At 37.5% G+C, this 23,991-nt stretch overlaps 1 protein-coding gene across 1 annotated transcript in view; it reads left to right on the top strand.

Moving 5' to 3' along the window:
• The window catches only part of PKHD1 (PKHD1 ciliary IPT domain containing fibrocystin/polyductin), a 531,849-nt gene that overhangs the window by 377,458 nt on the left and 130,400 nt on the right, over window positions 1–23,991 (top strand). The window contains exons 56-60 of the mRNA XM_062186248.1: window positions 3,001–3,155; window positions 4,548–4,700; window positions 9,460–10,338; window positions 11,074–11,242; window positions 13,945–14,102. Coding sequence (XP_062042232.1) covers window positions 3,001–3,155; window positions 4,548–4,700; window positions 9,460–10,338; window positions 11,074–11,242; window positions 13,945–14,102 — 1,514 coding nt within the window. The remainder of the gene's footprint in view (window positions 1–3,000; window positions 3,156–4,547; window positions 4,701–9,459; window positions 10,339–11,073; window positions 11,243–13,944; window positions 14,103–23,991) is intronic.

The following is a 23,991-nucleotide window of genomic DNA, read 5'->3' as shown; positions in this document are numbered from 1 at the left end:
CCCAGACCGGGACTAGAATCCGGTGTGCGGTGAAACCAGGATCCTGGAACTTCATCCAGGTCTCCCACATGGGTGCCTTGACCTGAGGACTTTGGCCTTCTTCCACTATTTTCCCAGGCGCTTTAACAGGGAACTGGATTAGAATTGGAGTAGTTAGGATTTGAACCCACACTCTAATATGTGATGCAAATGTTGCAGGCTGTGACTTAACTGGTTACACTGCAACACCAGCCCCAGACTCCAATTAGTATTAATCAGAGAACTATAATATGGCTAGATTCTGACTCAAATAATCATTAAGTTAGAATTTCTTGAAATGATTACATGGTAGCCATAATGGTCAAAAACTGGGACTAAGAGTAGTGAGTGTTAGAATTTAAGGAAAGCTGACACGTGGTTAAGAAAACAAACTAAGCTATTCATATGGGGACCATACTTTTCTGTGAAGTTACTCCATTGTTACCAGCTCAGAATAGAGGGGGAAGGGATTACACACCTTTAATATTTTTGTATGGTTCTCATGACATGTAGAATTCTGAAGCTTCTAGAGTATAGGGGAGAAATACATTTGTACGAAACTATGGGTTTTGGAAGCTTTAAATGGCTACTTAGTATGGCTACAAAGAATGGCTACATTCTAAAGATCACAGCCATTTCATAATTTAATGGGTTATCATGATATCATTCTGAAAGGCAGGAGTGCTGTTTTATTAAATTACTTTTTAGCAAGGGAAGAAATAAGAATCACACTGGTAAGGTGATGACATTTGCTAGCAAGAATGCTGGACTTGAATAGGAGTCTTCATTTTGATCTCTAACTTCATTCAATGGTCTAATCTTGAGTTTCATTACCTAATCTCTTTGGATCTCGATTTTCTTTCCTCTAAAAGCTGGCTGTTGCTCAAATATTGTGATTCTTCCAGGAGCTAGGATAACACTCAATTCTTTCATTAAAATTGCATCAGTTGTCAATGGTATTTTTTCTATCACTGACCCACACATCCCCCCCCCACCTCAGGTGTACAAATTTGAATTAATTATAATCATACTATTGGCCTATGTTTTTGTTTACACTGTAAACTAAACATCTATGACTCTTCGACCCACAGAGTATACTTATCAAGATTGTCTGCTAAGGAAATCTAAATTATCATCTTATAATATAAGTGACATATTTTTTATTTATCATTATGTCTCTGGCACCTAGTATAATGTCTGGTGCATAGCTGTGACTTAGTCAGTATATGTGGCATGGTTGGGCAGCCTGCACATGGAACTTTTTGCCTGAATGAACATTTACTGGTAGAGGAGAATCTACTCTGAAAGCCTGCTAAAACCTTTGCATTAGCCAAAGAGCTAGGTAATTAAAATAAACTTATGTTGCTGAAGTTGGTAATGACTGAATGGAGAATAAAGCAGTCATACTCACTAAGAAAAGCTAGGCGGCAGTGAAAGACTGGACAAAAATCTTATTAAATGTGAGTTTAAACAAAAACCCAAACTGAACAGAATATAACACGATGAAAGCACAATGCTTAGAACATAGAACACTTAAGGATGCTGGAAGGAACATATACCTGTAATACTTTTCAGATGACAACATGACATTGAGAAAAGTTTCAAGACTTCTCAAGGTCACACAGCTGGTTATCTGCACCTTCAAGATTCACATTTGTATCTGACAAGGAATATAGTAGCCTTAATACACAATGAAAAATTGTCCAAAAATAACATTATTAGATGTTTAGAAAGTATGAGAAAATATTTCCTCTAAATGCCTCTATTATTGTTTCCCAACCAAGAAGGAAGTTTGCTGCTATATAAGATTGCATGTAGGTACACTTATTAAACTCTTACTGTTTCTTGTTCCTTTGACTTGTACCTAAAGTTCAGAGAATATCTTTGCTATACCCATGATGTTTACAAGGGTTAAAATTTCTGTGTTAAAAATGAAATTAGGAGCCAGCACTGTGGCATAGCATGTAAAGCCGCTGCCTGCAGTTCTGGCATCCCATATGGGCATCAGTTTAAGTCCCGGCTGTTCCACTTCCTATCCAGCTCTCTGCTATGGCCTAGGAAGGCAGTAAAGGATGGCCCAAGTCTTTGGACCCTTGTACCTGTATGGGAGACCTGAAGAAGCTCCTGGCTTCTGACTTGAGATTGGTCCAGCTCCAACCATGCTGCCATTTGTGGAGTGAACCAGTGGATGATAGACCTCACTCTCTCTGCCTATGCTTCTCTGTAACTCTCTGCTTTTCAAATAAATAAATAAATCTTTTAAAAATGAAATTAAAAGCCAGACTCTATGGGGAGTAACAACTTTTGAAATCTATGCCTATTTTTTTTAGACTTTATTTTATTTATTTAAGAGTTACAGAGAGAGAGAGAGAGGGAGAGACAAAGAGAAAGATCTCCCATTTGCTGGTTCACTTCCAAATGGCTGCAATGGCTGGGATTGGGCCGATCTGAAACCATGAATTGGGAGCCTCCTCTGGGTCTCCCTTGTGGGTGTAGAGGCCCAAACACTTGGGCTATCTTTCACTGCTTTCTCAGCCCATTAGCAGAGAGCTGGATTGGAAGAGGAGCAGCTTGGACTTGAACCAGCACCCATATGGGTTGTCAGTGCTGCAGGTGGAGGCCAAGCCTACTATGCCACAGCACTGGAATCACTTAATTTTTTCATAATATATAGTTTTCATGAATTTTTAAGGCTGTACATATGCATGGATTTCAAAAAATTCTGTGCACCAAAATATACTTATCTTTCAATTTCATATTCTGTGAAGTTTTTCAAGTGACTTGTACATTTACAATCCAGATAATTTATTCAATTAGTATTAAACTTCTTGAAAAAGGCATTTTTCACTATTTTCTGTTCTTACTTCTACTTCAGTCTCTAGTGGGATGTGTTGGTCCCAGTGGATTTTCTTCTCTGTGGAGTAAGTAGGCGGAATGTATGTCACTCTCATAATATTTGATGCCATCTTTATCCTGTTACAGAATTATCATTGAAGATGCAGTGGACTGGAAACCTCATGACAAAATTGTTCTTAGCTCCACTTCTTATGAGCCTCATGAAGCAGAGGTCCTCACTGTCAAAGAAGTCAAGGGTTACCATGTTGGGATCCGTGAACGGCTCAAACACGGGCACATTGGTAAGGCTTTCGTTTACTGGTGGTGGGAAGTAAATGCACCAGGAAGAATGTGTACTTGACCTGCCTAGGGACGTTGGAGCTGATCACCATACAGCAGGGACGCATAATACCTTACTGTTGCCCTAGACTCATGTTAGAAGGCTTTGTGCCTATTTCTTCATTAATTTTATTGCCTAATTTTAAAATAGTTCCTTAATGTATGGGGATTTTTTAAATATAATATCAAGTCTAAGAGCAGAAGGCTTGAGAACCTCAAGGTCACTGGGCAGTTTTATGACTAAGTCAAAACAAAACTCACTGGCATAGAATTTCCAGTTGATTTCCTGGTACATTGAATCAAACAATCCTTTAGAATATGGTAATCATTATATATACTGATTTCATTTTCCATCATTAGGAATAGTGCTCCCTGATCTGACATACATTTTATGTATTCACTACTACTACTGAAAAAAAGGAAAGAGCAAATTCTAATATCTTTCAAAAAGAAAAATTCTAGTTTTCTTTCTAAAAAGCTACAGAATATTTTATATAGTAGACACTATTACCATGTACTGCATATAAATAATAGAAATCCTTATCTTTCTGGTTTAATCTAATAAATAGATCTAATACAGGAGATATAACAAATCAGAAATAAAACTTGGAAATGAAGGGATGATAGGGTATCTTTTTGTCTCTTACGTGTGAGAAGGAAATGAATAATTTCACCAGGACTGTCTCCAACTATTTCTAAATCATACTTCCAAGGATGATTTCTTCTTTAACAAGTGGCAGAGAAAGAGAATGTGGAGCAAACATTGCCAATTAAACTCAAGGTGAAATGCAAATAGAGATGGTGAAACAAATTAGGAAGACTCTTCAGTTCCTGGAAAAGTGGTTTCAGGCAGTGGTGAGCGGAAGCTGGCTGGGCAAGGCTGCTGTTGCTGCTTGGTGCCACTTGGTTTTTGCCAGTCACTCTCACGCATTGCTACTTTCCTTCTGTCACTGCCTCCCTCAGCTGATCGGGCATTCCTTGTTCTCATGAGAAAGATCCACGGACAATACACAACCAACCACTGAATTTTCTCTTTGATACATTTAAGGCAATAGGTTGGGGACTCTCCAAAATGGACAACTGCACCTGTGTCTGTCCCAGCACCCACAGCTATTGAGAAGAAATGAATTTTTGCTCAAACACTTTCACTGTGATCCCAAAGAGAGACAAAAGGATAGGTTTTTCATTTCCCAGCTGACATTGTGGAGAATGCCTGAGGAAAAGCAGACCTTCATGTTGGTAGGACTTCTGAGGGGGAATAAATGTTTTCATTTGTCAGGTTCACTGGGTCCCTAGCTAGTGATTTCTGAAATAGGCTTTTAAAGATTGTTTTCACCCAACTCCTATTGCTGTAGGAAGTGTTCATGTCATCGAGGATGGTCGACACGTTAGTTTGGCTGCCGAAGTTGGACTACTGACTCGAAATATACAAATTCGGCCAGACACATCCTGTAGGGGGAGACTGCTGGTAGGGTCCTTCAGGAAGAGCGACAGAGAGGAGCTCTCAGGTAAATGAAAATGTAAGTTACTCAGCATTACCAGTTGGGACTTATTCATCTGGGAACTTCAGAATTCTGACGGTACGGATTTTCATTTATAAAAAACAACTTCAAATGAAACAGTTCCTTTGTACTCTGAGAAGCTATGAATTTTTCAGTCCTAATCTGTGCTTAATTATCAGTGTGATATTAAAATGATGCACTAGAAATCAGCACATATGCACATTTTTACCTCAAAGCAAACATCTTTAGCAGATGTAAAGTTTCCTCTACTTTGAAATCATAGATGACTTAATAGCCACTTGAATTTTATCTTTTTCCTGAATTTCTATCACTTTTTCCTAATAGCATGCTATATCTGATGGTAGGCATCAGGCCCATGCTATAAATTAATAATAGTACAAATATAAGTAAACATGATTTCCATGTTCTAGACTGCTATAAGAATCAGTTCAATATTTTTTTATCCAAAACTTAGCATTTTTTGACTGCTACCAAAATATTTGATTAGGACTTTCTTTTTTAATTTGTTAATTTAATTTATTTGAAAGGTGGGGTGGGGGAAGATATCTTCCGTTCTCTAGTTTACTCTCCAAGTGCCCACAATAGCTGTGGCTGGGCCACACTGGAAGCCAGGACTCCAGTGTGGCCCACGTTTCCCACATAGGTGGCAGGGACCCAAGATCTTGAGCCATCATCTTCTGTTTCCCAGGGTGTGCATTAGTAGAAAGCTAGATTGGAAGTGGGGCCAGGAATTCAACCTGGGGATTCTGATACGGATGTGGGCATTCCAAGCGGAATCTTATCTGCTGCATCAAACACCTACCAAGGACCTTGTTTATTGAACTTGTTTTCCCTAACCATTATTCCAAAGTTGTTTCCTGACTAGTTTGAGAAAGTCATTGTGTACATGAATCGAAAATAAAGCATCAAACTCCTCATATGTATGCAAAATAGGATTCGTCTTGGCATATCTATTTCATCAATTTGAAAAAGGGAAATGTTTAGACCTTAAATCAGAAGTTTAACATTCATAATCCATGAAAGAAACTGTCTCCATGAGCTATCTGGTCCCAAAAGTCAACAGCATTGAAATGAGGAACCCTCTTCTGGAAGACTGAGGCAAAGGTTTGATCCTGGTCTTGTAGAAGTGAGACTATCCTCCAGTTAATGAAGACAGAGAACCAGGGAAGGGAGAACAAGGCATCACTAATAGATACTGCAGGTCAAGCTGGGACATATTTGTAGTAAAGGGAATATGGTCACTTCTTAGAACTGAGCAACAAGTCAGAGCTGAACCTGCAGCAAGACTGACCTTATCCTAAACCTCGAACGTTGCTGATCCAGGTCTTTTTAAATCATCCCCAAAGAAAGAAAAAGAGAAATGATACTGATTGTTTCTTAAAGACCTGAAACTGTGTGGGATTTTACACAGTGGAAATTTTATCTTATTTAATTCTACCATTTCTATGAGAGACATGCTTTATTTTCCTGTTGAAGGAAACAGAGCCTATGATACAATTACCCATTTATTTTTCAAGTCCCTCATGAGTTTGTGAAATTCTTAAAGGTAATGTTGGATCTTTCATGTCAGGTTTCTTAGTGTGGTGACTACCATGTATGAGGTGCTTAATAAACATGGATGGATAGAATTAATGAAGAATATGAAACTTCATCCAATTTTTTCATGTTAGCTTCAAGCCTGATTCTGAAGCCCTTGTTAAACAGACTTTTATGTTGTAACAATTTAAGATTTATAGAAAAGTTGCAAAAATAGATATGAAGTTCCTGTATAGCTTTCACCTAGTTTCCTCTGTTCCTAATATCTAACATAAGATTGGTACATTTGTTAAAACCAAGAAATTAACATTCATAAGTTGTTATGATTAAATAAACTTTTAACAAAATTTTTGTATCTGATTAATTTGTTTACTAATGTCCTTTTTCTGACGCTGAATCCAATCCAGGTTCCCACGCTGCATTAAGAACCCTTGCATTTTCTTATAAAATATCCTAGAAGAGGTGGGATGCAGGTGCGGGCCAGGGATACAGCTTTGGGTGATGAATGGTTATTAGGTGAAACAGCAGGGCCAGGATTTACAATTCCACTTTGTTGCTGGAGGATCTCATCATTCTCTTTTTGACCAAAACAATCTAGCACATTATCTTCAACTTGCTGGAAAATTTTTCAAAATAATAACTTTAAAAAGAAAATAGGAAAATAGTTGTAAATAAAATCACATTTAATTCTCCATGTAAATATTGAAGATATTTTAAATATTCATAATTGATTAATTTTCAGTAATTTGTTAACACTCACACAAGTAAAATCTTGAACAATTTAAAACTCTCCATGATAACTAGATTAAGTATAAAACATAACAAATAATTAATAGTGAGGCATTGCCTTGACTGAGATTCTACTCCAGAACATAAGGTTCAGTTTTGCGGATTCACACTTACTTTGGTATCCATTGTGCCAGAGTTCTATGGGGCAGGGTTTGCAGCCCTCTCATCTATGTACTATGTTCTATGTACTGTTGGTGATGCATATCACCAAATAGTTTTGATGTTTTATCCTTCTGTGAATATTTCTACACCATCCACCAATGCATCCTCAATCAATGAGAAATTGAGATACCTGGGAATCCTGTTGTCTGAACTTAAGGAGATGTGCATGGTCTTTTGTTCTGTCTGTCCCAGGTGGTTTGCAAGGGTTCTACTTCTAGTGTCTCATCTATAAAAAGGCAATAGAAAAGCAGAAGGTGTAGGCTTGACTACTTTTGAGTTTTAAGCACTGTTACTGAAGTTCAGTGAAATTGAAACTTCAAATGTATAGCTCCCTCCATTTTTTAATGATATGCGAATGAAGAAATTTTTGATGATTTAATGCTGATTTAGTATCTTTTTAATTAAAAAGGAGACAAATCCTTTTAAGTCACATGCCTATATTATCTATTCAAAGAATAGTTTTAAACAATAATGTATAGATAAGGTTCAGTCATAATGCTATAGCAACTGGATCCAAGATCCTCTCTCCCCAAAGGCAGTTCAAACCTATTCTTAGTTCTTACTCCCTCCATTTTTGGTGAGAGAAATATCATTACAGTTAACATCTGTATACACTTTAAAGAACAATGAAACAAAACAATAGTGACAAGGGCTGAAGTTGTGACCTACCTCACAAAGGATGCATGACTAACGATTGGCAATAGCTATAGCCCAATTATTTAAATTCCATTGCATTGTTGCTCCTTTTCTACCACCAAGTCTTCTGTTGTACTCAGTATACCTACTGTTGTACAGTATACCTACCTAATAATAGTTTCTCATCCATATGCCTAGGTATTAGTTGTTAACCTTTCTCTGCCTCAGTTTCCATATTGAAAAAAATGAGAATAGTTATATGTACTTCATAGAATTTTTGTGAAAATTATATATAAAATAATTAGAATATATATATATATACATATATATATATTTAGAATTAGAACAGAACTCTACACATAGTGAGTAATGACTGTTACGTTAGAATTAGGTGTTATTAATTCACTTCATTATTAACTAATATTAATTCATTTATATTCATGTTATTAACAGTGACACCAAGGACAGATCCACTGACTCATTAATGCTCATTACTTTTTAAAATCAACCTACTAGTTTATTTTATTTATAATAATATTTATCTAAAAATCATAATTCACTATTTTTTCCTGATGTAACAGATGTCAGAACAAATGTTATTTTTATGAAAACAAAACAAGGAACCTATTATGGCTAGCATAAAAAGTTCTAAAATAGTTTAAAAACATTAATTCCATTACATCCTGTTCAAGCAGTGGATATTGATATCATGTTTCTGGATATCAATTAGGCAGAAGTAAATTGTACACTTAGTTCTTGTTAAGGATTGCTAACAGCATTTTATAGGATTAGCCTTATATTCATTCATGCAATATATTTGTGGACTTGGTTGTGGCCTTTTCACATGGGGTTATAGACACACAGAGAAAAATATTACCTATGAGTTGAGCAGCCAGGAATCCCTATTTTCTTCATTCTGATCCAGTTCCTGACACAGACTTTGGACAAATACTCAGAATCTTTAAACTAGCTGTATCTGTGGCACAGTGGATTATGCTGCCTCTTGAGACACTTGCATCCTATAGCAGAGTGCTTGCTCAAGTCTTGTTTGCTCTGCCTCCAATCCAGTTCCCTGCTAATGCATCTCGGAAAACAGAGAATTATGGCCCAAGTGCTTGGGGCCCCCGCCACCCATGTGGGAGACCAGGCTGGAGTTGCTGGCTTCTAACTTCATCCTGGGCCAATCCAATCTGTTGTGGCCATTTGGGGTGTGAACCAGTATATGGAGGGTCTTTCTCCCTTCTCCCTCCTTCTCTCCCTCTCCCTCTCTGTTTCCCCTCTTTGTCTATGTTGAGATGCTTTTAAATAAGTAAATTAATTAATTAATTAATTAAATATTTTTAAAAAACCTACTAGTGGTTCCCATCTCCAAAGCCCATTTTGTTTCCTTTTGTCTCCTCTTCTCCCCTCACATTGTATCATCAGACCATCTAGATTGTACATAAAATCTGTTCAGGTCTCAGGTGATATTTCTGACTCATATTCTGCTAGTGAGAATCAATTGTATGAAACATAGCACTGGTATTGAATATAAAATTACGTTTTAATTAAGAAACTATATCTTCAGATATCCTCTAATTGGCTGAGAAGAAAGTAGCTGATGACCTGTATTTTTTTGTAGGTGTCCTTCAACTTTTAAATGTGGAAATACAGAACTTTGGAACACCACTGTATTCATCCATTGAATTCAATAATGTATCATCAGGATCATGGATAATGTCTTCTACTGTACATCAAAGTTGTGGTGGGGGAATTCATGCAGCTGCCAGTCATGGAATAATTTTAAAGGACAACATCGTGTTTGGTGCTGCTGGCCATGGTATTGACCTGGAGGGCCAGGCCTATTCTCTTACTAATAACCTTGTGATTCTAGTGACACAGTCAGCATTGTCCACTGTTTGGGTGGCAGGGATCAAAGTGAACCAGGCAAAGGAAATCGACCTCCATGGTAATGTTGTAGCAGGATCAGAGAGACTTGGCTTTCATATAAGAGGCCACAGGTGCTCCTCTCCTGAAGTGCTTTGGTCTGACAATGTGGCCCACTCAAACCTTCATGGCCTTCATCTCTATAAAGAAATTGGACTTGACAATTGCACCAGTGTCTCTGGATTTCTGGCTTTCAAGAACTTTGACTATGGTGCTATGTTACATGTAGAAAACAGCATGGAGATAGAGCATATCACTCTGGTAGACAATGCTATTGGTCTATTTGTTGTGGTGTATGTGTCTTTTGTTCCACAGAGCTCCCGCCGAGATGTGCAGATTGTGCTAAGAGATTCAGATATTGTGGCCACTAGCTCCTCTTTTGATTGCATTCAGGACAAAGTAAAGCCTCAGACAGCCAACATGACATCCAGAGACCGAGCTCCTTCCAATCCAAGAGGGGGCCGAGTTGGTATCTTGTGGCCTGCATTCACCTCACAACCGAACCAGTGGCCCCAGGAGCCATGGCACAAAGTGAGGAATGGCTATTCAATTTCAGGAATCATGAAACTTCAAGGTAGGATGTTTTGGTTTATCTAAGTGACAGTTTCAACCATTCCTGAGTAGACTTTTAATAGCATTCTGAAATTACAGCAACAAAAATATTCATTATGGTCTAGTTCTTGCTGTCTTATTGACAACCTGCAGAGAATTGCTAACCACAATGCTAGTTTATAATGACAGTGAGTGATTCTTTAGAAAAGTGACTGCTTTTTACATATACCATGAAGAGCTTTCACAGCAATTATTTAACTTGATTATATGACAGGTATTATTTTTCCTATTACAGACAAATGAAGACACTAAGATACAGAAATTATGCCTTATTTGTGGTCCTTAATAGTCAGTTTTACAACTAAGACTTAAATAAAAGTTACACAATGAGAAGTGCAGCTCATTTTCTGCAAGATCTCTTTCAGATCATTGCATTCACTCCCTATTCACTTAGTCTATTGGGCACGAAGTTTGTCTTTCTGTGAATGAATTTTGATCAAGCCATCAGTGGAAAGTTTTGCTCTTAAGACTTTAATGTGTTGGAATATCCTTATTTTTTTACATCTGACTCCCATATGTTGAAGAATGACAGATATTTTATATCAACATTTGTATAAAGTTCAGAAACTGTCCTATATAGCTTAAACTACCTCCTAGACATGCACTGTATTATAATAATATTTAATTGTGTCATTTATTTATAAGTGTGGTTGATGGTTTACATGATCTAATGTTATTATTTTTTTTTAAATTCCAGATGTGACCTTTTCTAGTTTTGGGAAGAGCTGCTATAGTGATGACCTGGATATTTGCATTCTACCAAATGTACAGAACACAGGAATAATGCACCCAATAACAGCAGAGAGGACCAGAATGCTAAATATGAAAGATAAAAATAAGTTCTACTTTCCTCCATTACACCTCAGGTACTTTTAGAATTTATAATAAGCCAAATTTATGAAGTACTTGGAAGCTCTTCAAATTCTGAAACATGTTTATAATTTAAAAATCACTGGTAACTCAGATTCTAATTATTCAGCCTTCTTTGGGGTGTCTGGAATCTTCAAGAAGCCATGGGAGCTTTTGTGCAGGGATAAGTAGATACAAGGAGAATGATATGCTGCCAAGAATTCCTGCACTATGCGGTGGGGCTTCCACAGGCTCAGACCAGGTATAGCTATGGTTCATAGAAATATGATCTGGCAGGATTATTTAAAGATCTGAAAATTTTCGCTGGAAAATGTGGAAAGTGAGCTGGTGTTCTGGCACAATGGGTTAGGCTACCACCTGTGATGTCGGCATCCCATAGGCTTGCCTGTTCAAGTTCTAGGTGCTCCACTCCTAATCCAGTTCCCTGTTGATGTTCCTGGGTAGACAGCTGAAGACAACCCAAGTCCTTGTTCCCCTGCACCTATGTGAGAGACATGGATGGAGTTCCAGGCTTCTGGCTTTGGTCTGGCCCAGTGCTGGTCATTGTGACTATTTGGGGAGGGAACCAGTCGATGGAAGATTTCCCTGTCTGTTGGTCTCTCTCTCTCTCTTTCTCTCTAACTCTGACTTTCAAATAAATAAATAAAAATTCAAAAAAATGTGGATAATTAAAGTTGGTGGGAATGTAAACTAGTACAGCCAATATGGAAGACAGTATGGAGATATCTCAGAAAGCTGAAAATAGGTATACCATATGACCCAGCAATATCACTCCTAGGGATTTTTCCAAGAGAAATGAAGTCAGCATATGAAAGAGTTATCTATATACCCATATTTATTACAGTTCTATTAACAATAGTTAAGATATAGAATAAACTCAAATGTCCATCAACTGACTGGATAAAAATATTATATATACACTATAGAATACTACTCAGTCCTCAAAAGAGAATGAAATCCTGTCTTTTGCAACAAAATAGATGCAACTGGAAACCATTATATTTAGTGAAATAAGCCACTCCCCAAAACACAAAAATGTTTTCCTGATCTGTGGTGATGAATAGCGTACAAAGAAAAGTATAATGTGTATGAGCAAAGTTGATAATTTGAGATTCTTGTCTTGACTGTTGAGTAACAGTGTTTTTTTTCCTTCTTACTATCTGTTGAACTCTTTACTTAGTGCAGGTTTAATCTTATGAGTATAAAGTAGATCACTGTAAAAATTAAGAGAAGGAATAAGAGAAGAAGGAGGAGGAGTGTGGGTGGGGGGGTAGGTAGGGTAGGAAGTATCACTATGTTCCTCAATCTGTATATATGAAATGCATGACATTTGTGTATCTTAAGTAAATTAATTAATTAATTAATTATGGGAAAGTTGGGAGCAGGGAGAATAGGCTTCTCAGCTGTAACATGGGGGAAAACTCTTGATTAGAGGGGAAAAATATCTAAAGAAATCACCCTAACTGCAAAGTTCAAGTTTTTATCCTTAGCTCTAGCATTGCTTTATTGCTCATCCCTGAATCATTTTAGGTACCTAAACACAATTTGGTGTCCAGTTTTGTTCATCCTGTTGTTTTGTTCATCCCTGTGTTTGTATGTCACCAATGAGCTTCAATAGTTGTAAAGATACATGTTGGTCCATTTTGCCACTTTTACAAAATAATGCAGACTAGATGATTCCTAAAGAACACATATTTATTTCTAATAGTTCTGGCAGGCTGGGGGCTTCAATATTAAGGCACTTATTATTGGTGTCTGGTGAAGGCTACTGACTGCTTCCAAGGCTGTGCTTTGTTGCTGTGTCGTCCAGAGGGGAAGAACACTGTGCTGACAGGACTGAAGGGACAGAAAGACAAGAGAGTACACCCCTCTAACTCAAACTCTTTGATAAGTGATGATTGCACTCATGAGGACTCCACCTTCATGACTTACCTACGTTTCAGGTGGTACTTCTTAGTACTGCTGATTTAAGGGTTAAGTTTCAACTTGAGTTTTAGAGACACCATCATTCAAACCATAGTGCAACATAATCTTTGCTTCTGATTCTTTATACCACCAGTACCCAATATGTGGTTGGCATGCTGTAAATATTAACATTATCATTAATGTTTTATACAAATTTTAAGGCAAAGCAAATATATTCTCTATAATTCAATGTTATAATTTCAATTGCTTGTTTCTATATCCCACTTAACTCTACATTCTGGTGGTGCAAGACCATTTCTAACTTCATTACCATTGTATTTCTCAACTTGTCACTAGCAAATTTTCAAGAGCTATTTGTTAAATGATGATATTTATTTGTACTTTGTTTATATATACCACAAATGTAATTGATATTTATAGTGATAATTCTAAAATACTTGAAAGCTCTGAAGTTCCATAAAGGAATGATTATCTTAGGTTCAGTAGATATTGGAGTTAGGAACATTTTATTTTATTTTGCTTCTTAGAAAATCAGCAATCCATGTAAATATTATATATCCAAATATCAACATTATTTTGCTAATAAGAATGTTTTTCTTCTCAGCCAAATAATTGGAAATTACTGATATTTATAGAGTTTTATTTAGTATATATATAATACATTATCAATAATAAAATTCAATTGAATTTATTTTATCCAAGATCTGTACTACCAATATATTTTCTTCATGCTGCTTATCATGAAATAAATGAGTTGTTTCTATCTCCACAGGAAAGATTTAGAAAGAGTAATCTGTATGGATTCAGGTTGTGAAAATCCAAGAAAATATCTCTTCAAGGATCTGGATGGGAATACCTTGAATCTTCCTGCACCAGTTTCTGTATTTCCTAAAATTGAAGCAGAATGGACTGGATCCTTCTTCAACACAGGTCAGTTGTGCCTGAATGCAATGTCTGTAGTAACAGCATGTAATGGACGGAGATGGTTGCCTATGTTATTCAGTAGGAGCAAAATACACTAGAGAATTGAGTTTGCACTGGAGTCTGTGCTAATATGATCCCTACTTACTTAAATCACGTGAGCACCAAGTCATTAAGAGATGGCCATTACAGCCGTGCCCTCTATGGAATTCTCTGTATTTATATTAATGTGTTGATTGCCATAACCCAGCAGTGTACATTGGTGAGAAAACAACCCTCTCATTAGCTGGGTCATCTGGGCTTGAAGTTGTCCTCATGCTTCACATTTCACAGTACTGAACACAGGACCTGCTCCTCTGGCTTCTGAGCCTTCCTTTCCTTCCTGCCAAGACTTAATGATTCACACTCTGTAGAGGGTGGTTGGGTAGATGCCATGCAGTTTTCCTCCTCTTTTCTCAACACTCTGGGTGTCCCTCAAACTTTCCTGTGTTTACCTTTTTCTCTTGCTTATGCAACCAAAGCCCCTTTATATGTCAGTTTTTATAGGTGAGCATCTTGGCAGATCTTTGTCTTCCTATTTCCACTAGCAATAAAACTGAGTTCTCATTTGAATTCTCCTGAAATCTGCTGCAGACAAATACAAATAACTTTCCCTTCATTATCCCTTCTTTACTGATTTATTAATTTCTGGACTCCCTCCTTTTTCATATGTAAGTGTGCTTTACTCTCAGGACTGTATCTTCAGACATTTTTGCTTCTTGCCCTCTTTTGTTCCCCAGGTCCAAAACTGAGTTATCACTCAGTACTGATGTCTTCCAATCCATATGACCAGTCCAGACATAGAAACTTGGTCTAGTTTCTCCGACTGACTCCACTAGGAAGTGTAATAGGCATCTCAACATGCTTCAGATAAAGTCTTGATCTCTACCTCTATCCAAAACCTACTTCTTTCCTGGCTGCCATACCTCACGTATTCGTTACCACCATTCACGAGGTTAAGTAAACAACCTAGGCATGCTCCTTTAATTCTTTTTTAACCCAAATTCTCAAACATCCTTTTCTATCCCATTACTACTCTGACCCAGTCATAATCATCTCTCAGCTGATAAGGGGAAAACTTCCTCACTGTCTTCTTCTATTCCCCTACTCTGTGTACTGTTCGCATAACAACCAGGGTGATATTTTTTCCTTTCCAATGGCTTTCCATCTGCTCATAATAAAATCCAAATTCTAAGACTGCAAGACTTGATTTATTTGTTTCCTGCTTACTTTTTCACTTCAATTCTTGCTTTTACTTACTGCTCATCCGTTATTTTTTCTTTCATAGTAAGCTTATTCCTATCTCAAAGCGTTTGCAATGGCTGTTTCCTCTGCCTGGAATATCTCACCACTTCTTTGAGAGCTGGTTTTCTCCTGTTCAAACAATGGTACCTCAGAGAAGCCATCCTTGACCACCATATCTAAAATAGTCACATGATCACTATTCTCTAATTCTACTATGGCTGCTTAATTTTTTGTCAGTCTCATTACCTGGTATTATATTATAAATGTCATTGTTTTAAAGATTTTTTATTTGAGAGGTACAGTTACAGTGAGAGGGAGAGACAGAAAGGTCTTTCATCCTCTGGTTTGCTCCCCAAATGGCCTCAACGGCCAGAGCTGGGCCACTGCAAATCCAGGAGCCAGGAGCTTCTTTGGATTTTCCACATGGGTGCAGGAGCCAAGCACTTGAGCCATCCTCCACTGCTTTCCCTGGCCATAGTGGTGAGCTGGATTGGAAAAGGAGCAGCAAGACATGAACTGGCAAACATATGGGATGCTGGCACTGCAGATGGAGCCTAGCCAGTCATTATTTACTTTTGATTGACTGTTTACTCCTTTAAAATACAAACTTGATAAGGGCAGGAATTTTGTCCTTTCACAATGCTCTGTATTTAGGACAATGCTCTATAAATATTAACTGACTATTCAAATGAATGACTTATGGATAACCAGAGAGAATGTTTCTACTATTTGTCCCAAATAATTTAAGATTGTGTAGAAGAAACTGAGAACTTTAGGACATTGGTTTAATAATTTATTTGTAGGGGCTGGTGCTGTGTCCTAGAAGGCTAAGCCTACACCTGTAGCACCAGCATTCTGTGTGGACACCAGTTTATGTCTCAGTTCTTCCTCTTTCAATCCAGGTCTCTGCTATGGTCTGGGGAAGGGGTGGAAGATGGCCCAAGTGCTTGGGCCCCTTCACTCACCTGGGAGACCCAGAAGAGGCTCTGGGCTCCTGGCTTCAGATCAGCTCAGCTCTAGCAGTTGTGGCTATTTGGGGAGTGAACCAGTGGATGGAAGATGTTTATTTCTGTCTCTACCTCTCTCTGTCTATAACTCTATCTCTCAAATAAATAAATAAAATCTTTTAATATGGAAACTTGAAATGTGGACTGCTCTAGGTATCTTTTTTTTACCACCTTTCTTGTATCTGCTCTAGTGCTATAATATAACATGTACTTTTAGCACTGTTTCTACATACAGTTTTTTTAGTTACCATCAAATGTCTGCTTGAATAGTTATATTGGCAATACAGCAACAAGGTATGAGCCTTGCAGTATACATGTTAAAGTCAGTGCTGAATGCAAAGAAATCCTCAGGACAAACTCATGTTGATATGCTTGTTACATCTTGAATATAACCAGCAAATACATTATTTTCACAGAGGAGTTAAAGAGATAGGCAGCTACTCTTTCATTTTCTCTCAGATATATCAGTTTTCTATAGTATTCTCTATTAGTTTTAAGAATTCCACTACCATAGGTTTTTTTAATTTATCTTGGTTTTTTAAAATTTATTTTCTCCACAAAGAAACATTTTATTTAAGGAATACAGACTTCATACATTTCATAAGTACAATTTTAGGAATATAGTGATTCTTTCCACCATACCCGCCCTCCTATCCACTCTCCCATCCCTGCCCCTCCTCCCTCTCCCATTCCCAGTCCAATTCTCCACTAAGATCCATTTTCCCTTAACTTTATACACAGAAGACCAACTCTATACTAAGTAAAGAGTTCAGCTATTTGCAAAGGAAAAAAAAAACATAAAACAAGAAACAAAAGAAAACTGTTCCTCAATAGTCAAGACAAGGGCTGTTCTAAGTCTTTGTATCTTGAAGTTAATTTCACTTTTTTTTAGTAAATTAATTAACTTTAAAGAAACACCCAAGAATGATACATCTTTTGTGAGCACTTTGGCATAATCATAATGAAACTCTTTGAGAACAGAGGCCCTGCATGAGGCATTAGTGCACAGTGACTCCTGTTGTTAATTTAACAATTAACACTGTTACGTATGACATTAGTGATCACCCGAGGCTCTTGACATGAGTTGCATAGGCTATGTAAGACTTTTGAATCCACAACTCCATCACTATTTAAATAATGCAAAAGTGGAATTTCTCTCCTCCCTTCAGAGAAAAGTACCTCCTTCTTTGGTGACCACTTCTTTCCACTGGAGTCTCACCCACTGAGGTCCTTGATGTTGGAAATTTTTTGACACACTGTCTTGGCTTTCCATACCTGAAATGCTCTCATGGGATTTTCAGCCTGACCAGAATGCCTTAAGGGCTGATTCTGAGGTCAGAGTGCTTCTTAAAGTGATTGTCATTCTATGAGTCTGCTTTGCGGACTGCTTCCCATGTTGGAGCATTCCCTCCTTTTTAATGTTATCTATTTTTATTACCAGAGCCTTAATCCTATCCATATGATCACTTTAACACTTAAGATGGTATTTTTTTCCACCCAGCTGAAGGGGACTTGAGGTCCCAGGGCAAGTTTTTAATTTGCACCCTTAGAAGTAAGGCCATAGGATTGTATCCAGAACTATACAGCTTTAGAGTTACAAGATTCATACACTTCATAATTACAGCTTTGGGAATGTGGTGATTCTTCCCAACATGCCCACCTTCCCACCCGTATTCCCAAATCCCTCTTATTCCAACTCCTAGATTTTACTGAGATCTATTTTCTATTGACTTTTTATACACCTATGTTTAACTCTATGTTAAGTAAAGAGTTCAACAAATAATATCAAAACAAAACAAAACAAAAAACCAAAACACTGTTCCTCAGCAGTTAACACTATGTCTGATCAAATAATTATTTCTCAAACTGTCCATTTCACCTCTACAGATTGCCTTTTAGGTGATCTACTAGTTATCATAGATCAGGGAGGACATACGATATTTGTCTTTTGGGGACTGGCTTATTTCACTAAGCACAATGTTTCCTAGATAGATTCATTTTGTTGTAAATGAACAGATTTCATTTTTTACTATTGTGTAGTATTCCATAGCATGCATAGCCAATAATTTCTTTATCCAATCTTCAGTTGATGGGCCTTTGGATTGATTCCATGTCTTAGCTAATGTGAATTGACCTGCAATAAACATGGAGGTGCAGATAAAATTTCCATATGCTGATTTCATTTTCCTTGGATAAATTCTCAGGAATGGGATGTCTGGGTCATATGGTAGGTCTATATTCAGATTTCTGAGGTATTTCCATACTGTCTTCCATAGTGGCTTTACCAGTTTACATTCCCACCAACAGTGCATTAGGGTACTTTTTCCCCCATAGCCTCACCAGCATTTGTTGTTTGTTGATGTCTGTATGAAAGCCATTCTAACAGGGGTGAGGTCTTGATTTGCCTTTCCCTGATGTCTAGTGATCCAGAGCATTTTTTCATGTGTCTATTGGCCTTTTGGATTTCCTCTTTTGAAAAATGTCTGTTTACATCCTTTGCCCACTTCTTCACTGGGTTGTTTGTTTTAATGTTGTTGAGTTTCTTGACCTTTTATATATTCTGGTTATTAATCCTTTGTCATTTGCAAAGTTTGCAAATAATTTCTCCCATTGCCTCTTCGCAATCTGAGTGTTTCTTTTGCAGTACAGAAGCTTCTCAATTTGATGTAATATAATCTTTTGCTTTTGGCTTTGATTGCTTATACATTTGGGGTCTTTTCCAAGAACTCTTTGCCTGTGTCAATGTTTTACATGATTTTCCCAATATTCTCTAATAATCTGATTGTATTAGGTCATAGGTTCAGGTCTTTAATTCATGTTGAGTGGATTTTTGTGTAAGGTGTAAGGGGTGAAAGTATTGCTTCCTGCTTCCAAGTGTGGAATTGCGATTTTCCCAGTACCATTTGTTGAAGAGACTGTCCTTGCTCCAGGGAATGATTTTAGCTCCTTGGTTGAATATAAGTTGGTTTTAGATGCTTGGATTGATTTCTGGCGTTTGTATTTTGTTCCATGGGTCTATCTATTTGTTTTTGTAGCAGTACCAGGCTGTTTTGACTATAATTACCTTGTAGTATGTTTTGAAATCTGGTATTGTTATGCCTCTGTTGTATAAGATTGTTTTGTCTATTCCTGGTCTCCTGTGTTTCCATATGAATTTCAGCATCATTTTTTTCTATATTTGAGGAAATGTCCTTGGTGTTTGATTGATATTGCCTTGAATCTGCAAAAATGCTTTTGGAAGTATGAACAGTTTGACTATATTGATTTTTCCAATAAATTAATGTGAAAGATTTTTACAGTTTTTTGTATCTTCTTCTATTTTTTTCTTTAATGTTTTGTAGTTCTCATTGTAGAGATCTTTGAAATTCTTGGTTAAATTTATTCCAAGCTATTTGGGTTCATTTTCTAGCTATTGTGAATGGGATCAATCTTAGAAGTTCTTTCTCACCTGTGGCATTGTCTTCATATACAAAAACTGTTGATTTTTGTGCATTGATTTTATATCCTGCTACTTTGCCAAACTCTTCTATGAGTTCAGAAGACTCTTAGTGGTGTCTTTTGGATCTTTATATATAGAATCATGTCTTCTGCAAATAGGGATAATTTGACGTCCTCCTTCCCAATTTGTATCCCTTTGATTTTTTTTCTAGCCTAATGGCTTTGGCTAAAATTTCCAGGATTATATTGAATAACAATGGTAATCGTGGATATCCTTGTCTGGTTCTGGATCTCAGTGGAAATGATTCCAACTTTTCTGTTTAGGTTTTCTGCATCTTCTTGGCTCAATTGAGGTAGGTTGTATGTGTCCAGGAATCTATCAGTTTTTTCTAGGTTTTCTAGTTTGCTGGCATTCAGATGTTGTAGTAATTTCTGATAATACTTTTTATTTCTGTGGTGTCTGTTTTTACATTTCCTTTTATTTTTCTAATTTTATTAATTTGGGTCTTCTTTCTCCTTTTTTTTTTTTTTTTGGTTAGTTGGGCCAATGATTTATCAATATTGTTTCTTTTTTCAAATTATCAGCTCTTCACTTTGCTGATCTTTTGTATTGTTTTTTTGGTTTTAATTTTGATTTTCTTTACTCCTACTAGCTTTGGGTTTGTTTTGGTATAGTTTTTCTCGATCCTTGAGATACATTGATATCTCATTTATTTGGTGCCTTTCCAATTTCTTGATGTAGGCACCAACTGCTATAAACTTTCTTCTTAACACTGCTTTTGCTGTATCCCATACGTTTTGACATGTTGTTTTGTCATCTTCATTTGTTTCCAGAAATATTTTGATTTCTTGTTTTAAGAAGACCTCTCTCTCTCTGCCTCTCCATCTTTCCATGCCTCAGGAACTCCTAGAACACATATGTTGGGTCATTTGATAGTATCCTGTAGATTCCCAACAGTATTTTTTAGTTTTCTAATTTCTTGTTATTTTTGTCTCACTATAAAATTTCCTGATTTATCTACTAAGTGGGATATTCTTTCTTATGATTCACTGATTCTGTTGTTAAGGCTTTTAACTGCATTTTTTATTCATTGCATTGAATTTTTTATTTCCAAGATTTCATTTTTTTTTTCTATTTAAGATCTCAGTTTTGTGGGAGAAATTTTTTTTCATGTCATGTGCAAATTTCATTAGTTCATGTATTTGCTTCTGATTACTTCTAAGTAATCCTATGATCAATTTTTTTGAATTCCATTTCTAGCATTTCTTTGAACTTTTTATCTTCGCCATCTAGGATTGAAGTATTGTGTTCTTTTGAGGGTGTCATGTTGTGTTTTTATTCTTATTTCTTGAATTAGTATGCTTATTATTTGGTATTTGTGGAGATACTTGGTGGTTTCTTCTTTGATTTTTTTGCTGTGGTGGTTTTATCTTTGGACTATGTGTGGATTAGTGAAGTGTCTGCTTTCAAGGAATACCTAGAGGCAAGTGGTATGTGTTGCCAGGGAGCTCTCTTCAATGTTCCAGTGTGAAGGGAGTGTTAAGTTGATGCCCAGGTTGGGTGTGGTAACTCAATTTTTTTTTTTTTAAATCAGAGGGGAGCTTTTTCTGTTCTGTTGGCATAGACTCTGTTCATTCCCTCTCCTCAAAAGAGACCAGACCCTGCACACTAGCCTCAGTGGGTATAATATTGGTCCTCACTTCCACAAGGACTACACAGAGCATCTGTGCAGTCCTCAGTGTAAACAGATTCCCCAGCAATACCCCTCACTAGGGAACCAGGGAGCCCTGAACATGTAGAGCCTCCCTTAGTGACTGTTCAAAGACCCAGCCACACCCTGACCTTTCCCATGCAGCCTTAATGTTTTCAAAGCCCCACAGTCTCAGTGTTTTCACAGTCCTGGCACACAAACCTCTCAAGTCATGAGCACCCAGCCCCGTCAGTTCTTCCTGCCAGATTCAGGAGTCTACTCAGCTGGTTGCTGAGTGTGGATAGGAGCTTGCTCAGCTGTTAAGTAGGTCCAAAATGGTGCCTGCTCTCTATTGGCTTGTTACAGGACACTGTTGCAGGGTGATCAGGGAGAGAGAAATTTGCCCCCTCCTGCCCTTTTTTTTCTCCTCTAGTTTGGCAGGTGCACCATCTCCACAGGGCTAGAAGCCAGATTCCCTCCAGGCTTTTCCTGCAGCTTGGGCTGCTGCAGTCTGATCTCACCTCTCTCCAAAACTGGTGTGGAGGGTCTCTGCTGCTGGGGTCCAGATTTGTGCGTATCCCCACCCTCCATTTAGGTTCACTGTGTCCCTCTAATTTGCAAGGAGTTTCCTCTGCTGTTTTCTTCTTAACTCTTCCCTGAGACCACACTCTCCACTTTTTAAAAACTATCTTCTAGACTAAAGCAGTAAGCTCCCTCCCTCCTCCTCCATCTTAATGTGATCTATCATAGATTTTTATGCTATAGGGAAAACATCCTCATACTTTAGAATAAGTACATGAGTAATTGTGGGATTTTTCTAGAGTTATGGTCTTTGGTAAGAATCACATTTCTGTGGAACCAATGACAAGGAATATGTGTTCCAGAGTACTTAATGAAAATTACATTTCATACTAACAGAAACGCATAGGGATTGCATATAGTATCTTGGTTTTGGTTTCCCAAGAAATAGACTCTGATATCTCCAAAAGTAGACCCTGACACAAGGTTTAGAATCCAAGAAATTCCTCCCCTGTGTGTGTGTGTGTGTGTGTTGAGAAGAAGGGAGCAGGTGGAGTGAGGGTAGAGGGTTAGGGTGATCCCTCCAAAATATCAGTAGGCCAGTGACACTGGAAAAGAAATAAAGCCAATAAAACATTTCCAAACTGGTTATGACTGTGGAAGTTGGAGCCCAAGTCTAATGTGAAACTCTTGGTAACAAAGGAACATGACCCCATTCTATTGCAGCCAAGCCACAAAGAAGCTAATATACTTCAAATCCCTGCTAATAACTGGCTGAGGGATGCTTCTGGGTACTTTAACTCTCTGTGCCTTTGGCTTTCCCTGGTCACAGCCCAAATGTGCACTTTACTGTGACCAGGGAAAATGTTTCTCAAAAGGAAGTCATAAGTTTTTACATTAGCACCCTTTGGTGTATGAAGATGAGTGCCCAAAAGTGCCCAAAATATGTGGGTATGGCATCAAAAGCATCTGTTACAAATAGGAAGTAAAATGTCAGTGAAGTATTCCAATTTCTCTCTCTCTCTCTCTTTCTCTGCTTTATTTATTTATTTGAAATTCAGAGATATAGAGAGGGAGAGACAGACAGAGAGAGAAAGATCTTCCGTGTGCTGTTTTACTCCCAAGATGGCCACAATGGCAGGGCCTGGGCCAGGTTGAAGTTAGGAGCTAGGAGCTTCTTTCAGGTCTCCCATGTGGGTAGCAGGGGAGATGGCACTTGGGCCATCTTCCACTGCTTTTCCCAGGCCATTAGCAGGGAGCTGGATCAGAAGTGAAGCAGCTGGGACATAAACTGGCATCCATATGGGATGTCAGCATCACAGGATGCAGCTTAACCCCCTATGCCACAATGCATGCATCATGATATTTAAATCATAAGAATATTCCTTTTATGAACTTTAAGGTGGTTGCTTACCATGTGGTGTGATGCATATACTATTTAGACACACATATGCTGTTCTGGTTGCAGACTCAATATGTTTGATTTTTCTAAGCTCTCTGCTTTTTCTGTGGAATATGATTCAATGGTAAAATATTACCCATTATTAACTGTCTGTCAGCCTGTGGACAAGCATATAAACATGTGGAAGGCTGATTATCTACATAGAAGTATATGTGACTGACTGCTTCAACTCTTGATATTTTAAAGCTTTATAACATCTTAAATGAGTTTGCTACACGTACTAACTGCAGGGATTCCCACAGTGGAATCTGATGCTTATTGCACTAAAAAATAAAAACTTGTGTCCTCTTTCAATGAAAGAGTACATAGTAAATAATGCCTTGGGGGTGCTAATGGAATTGCAGTGTTTCCTTTGACTTCTAAAGTATGAGTAAATCCCTCCTTCCTTGATGAACAAAATTCACTTTTCATTTTTTAAATATTTGCTTTTAAGCTAATTTCAGTTCTTATCTGCAAGGTAGTGGATGAAAAACACAAATTTAATCTTAATAAATGTT

The sequence above is a fragment of the Lepus europaeus genome, chromosome 3, assembly GCF_033115175.1.
Source record: "Lepus europaeus isolate LE1 chromosome 3, mLepTim1.pri, whole genome shotgun sequence".
Lineage (NCBI taxonomy): Eukaryota > Metazoa > Chordata > Mammalia > Lagomorpha > Leporidae > Lepus > Lepus europaeus.
Note: the sequence above shows the minus strand (reverse complement) of the source record. Positions and strands in the feature narration are given on the sequence as shown.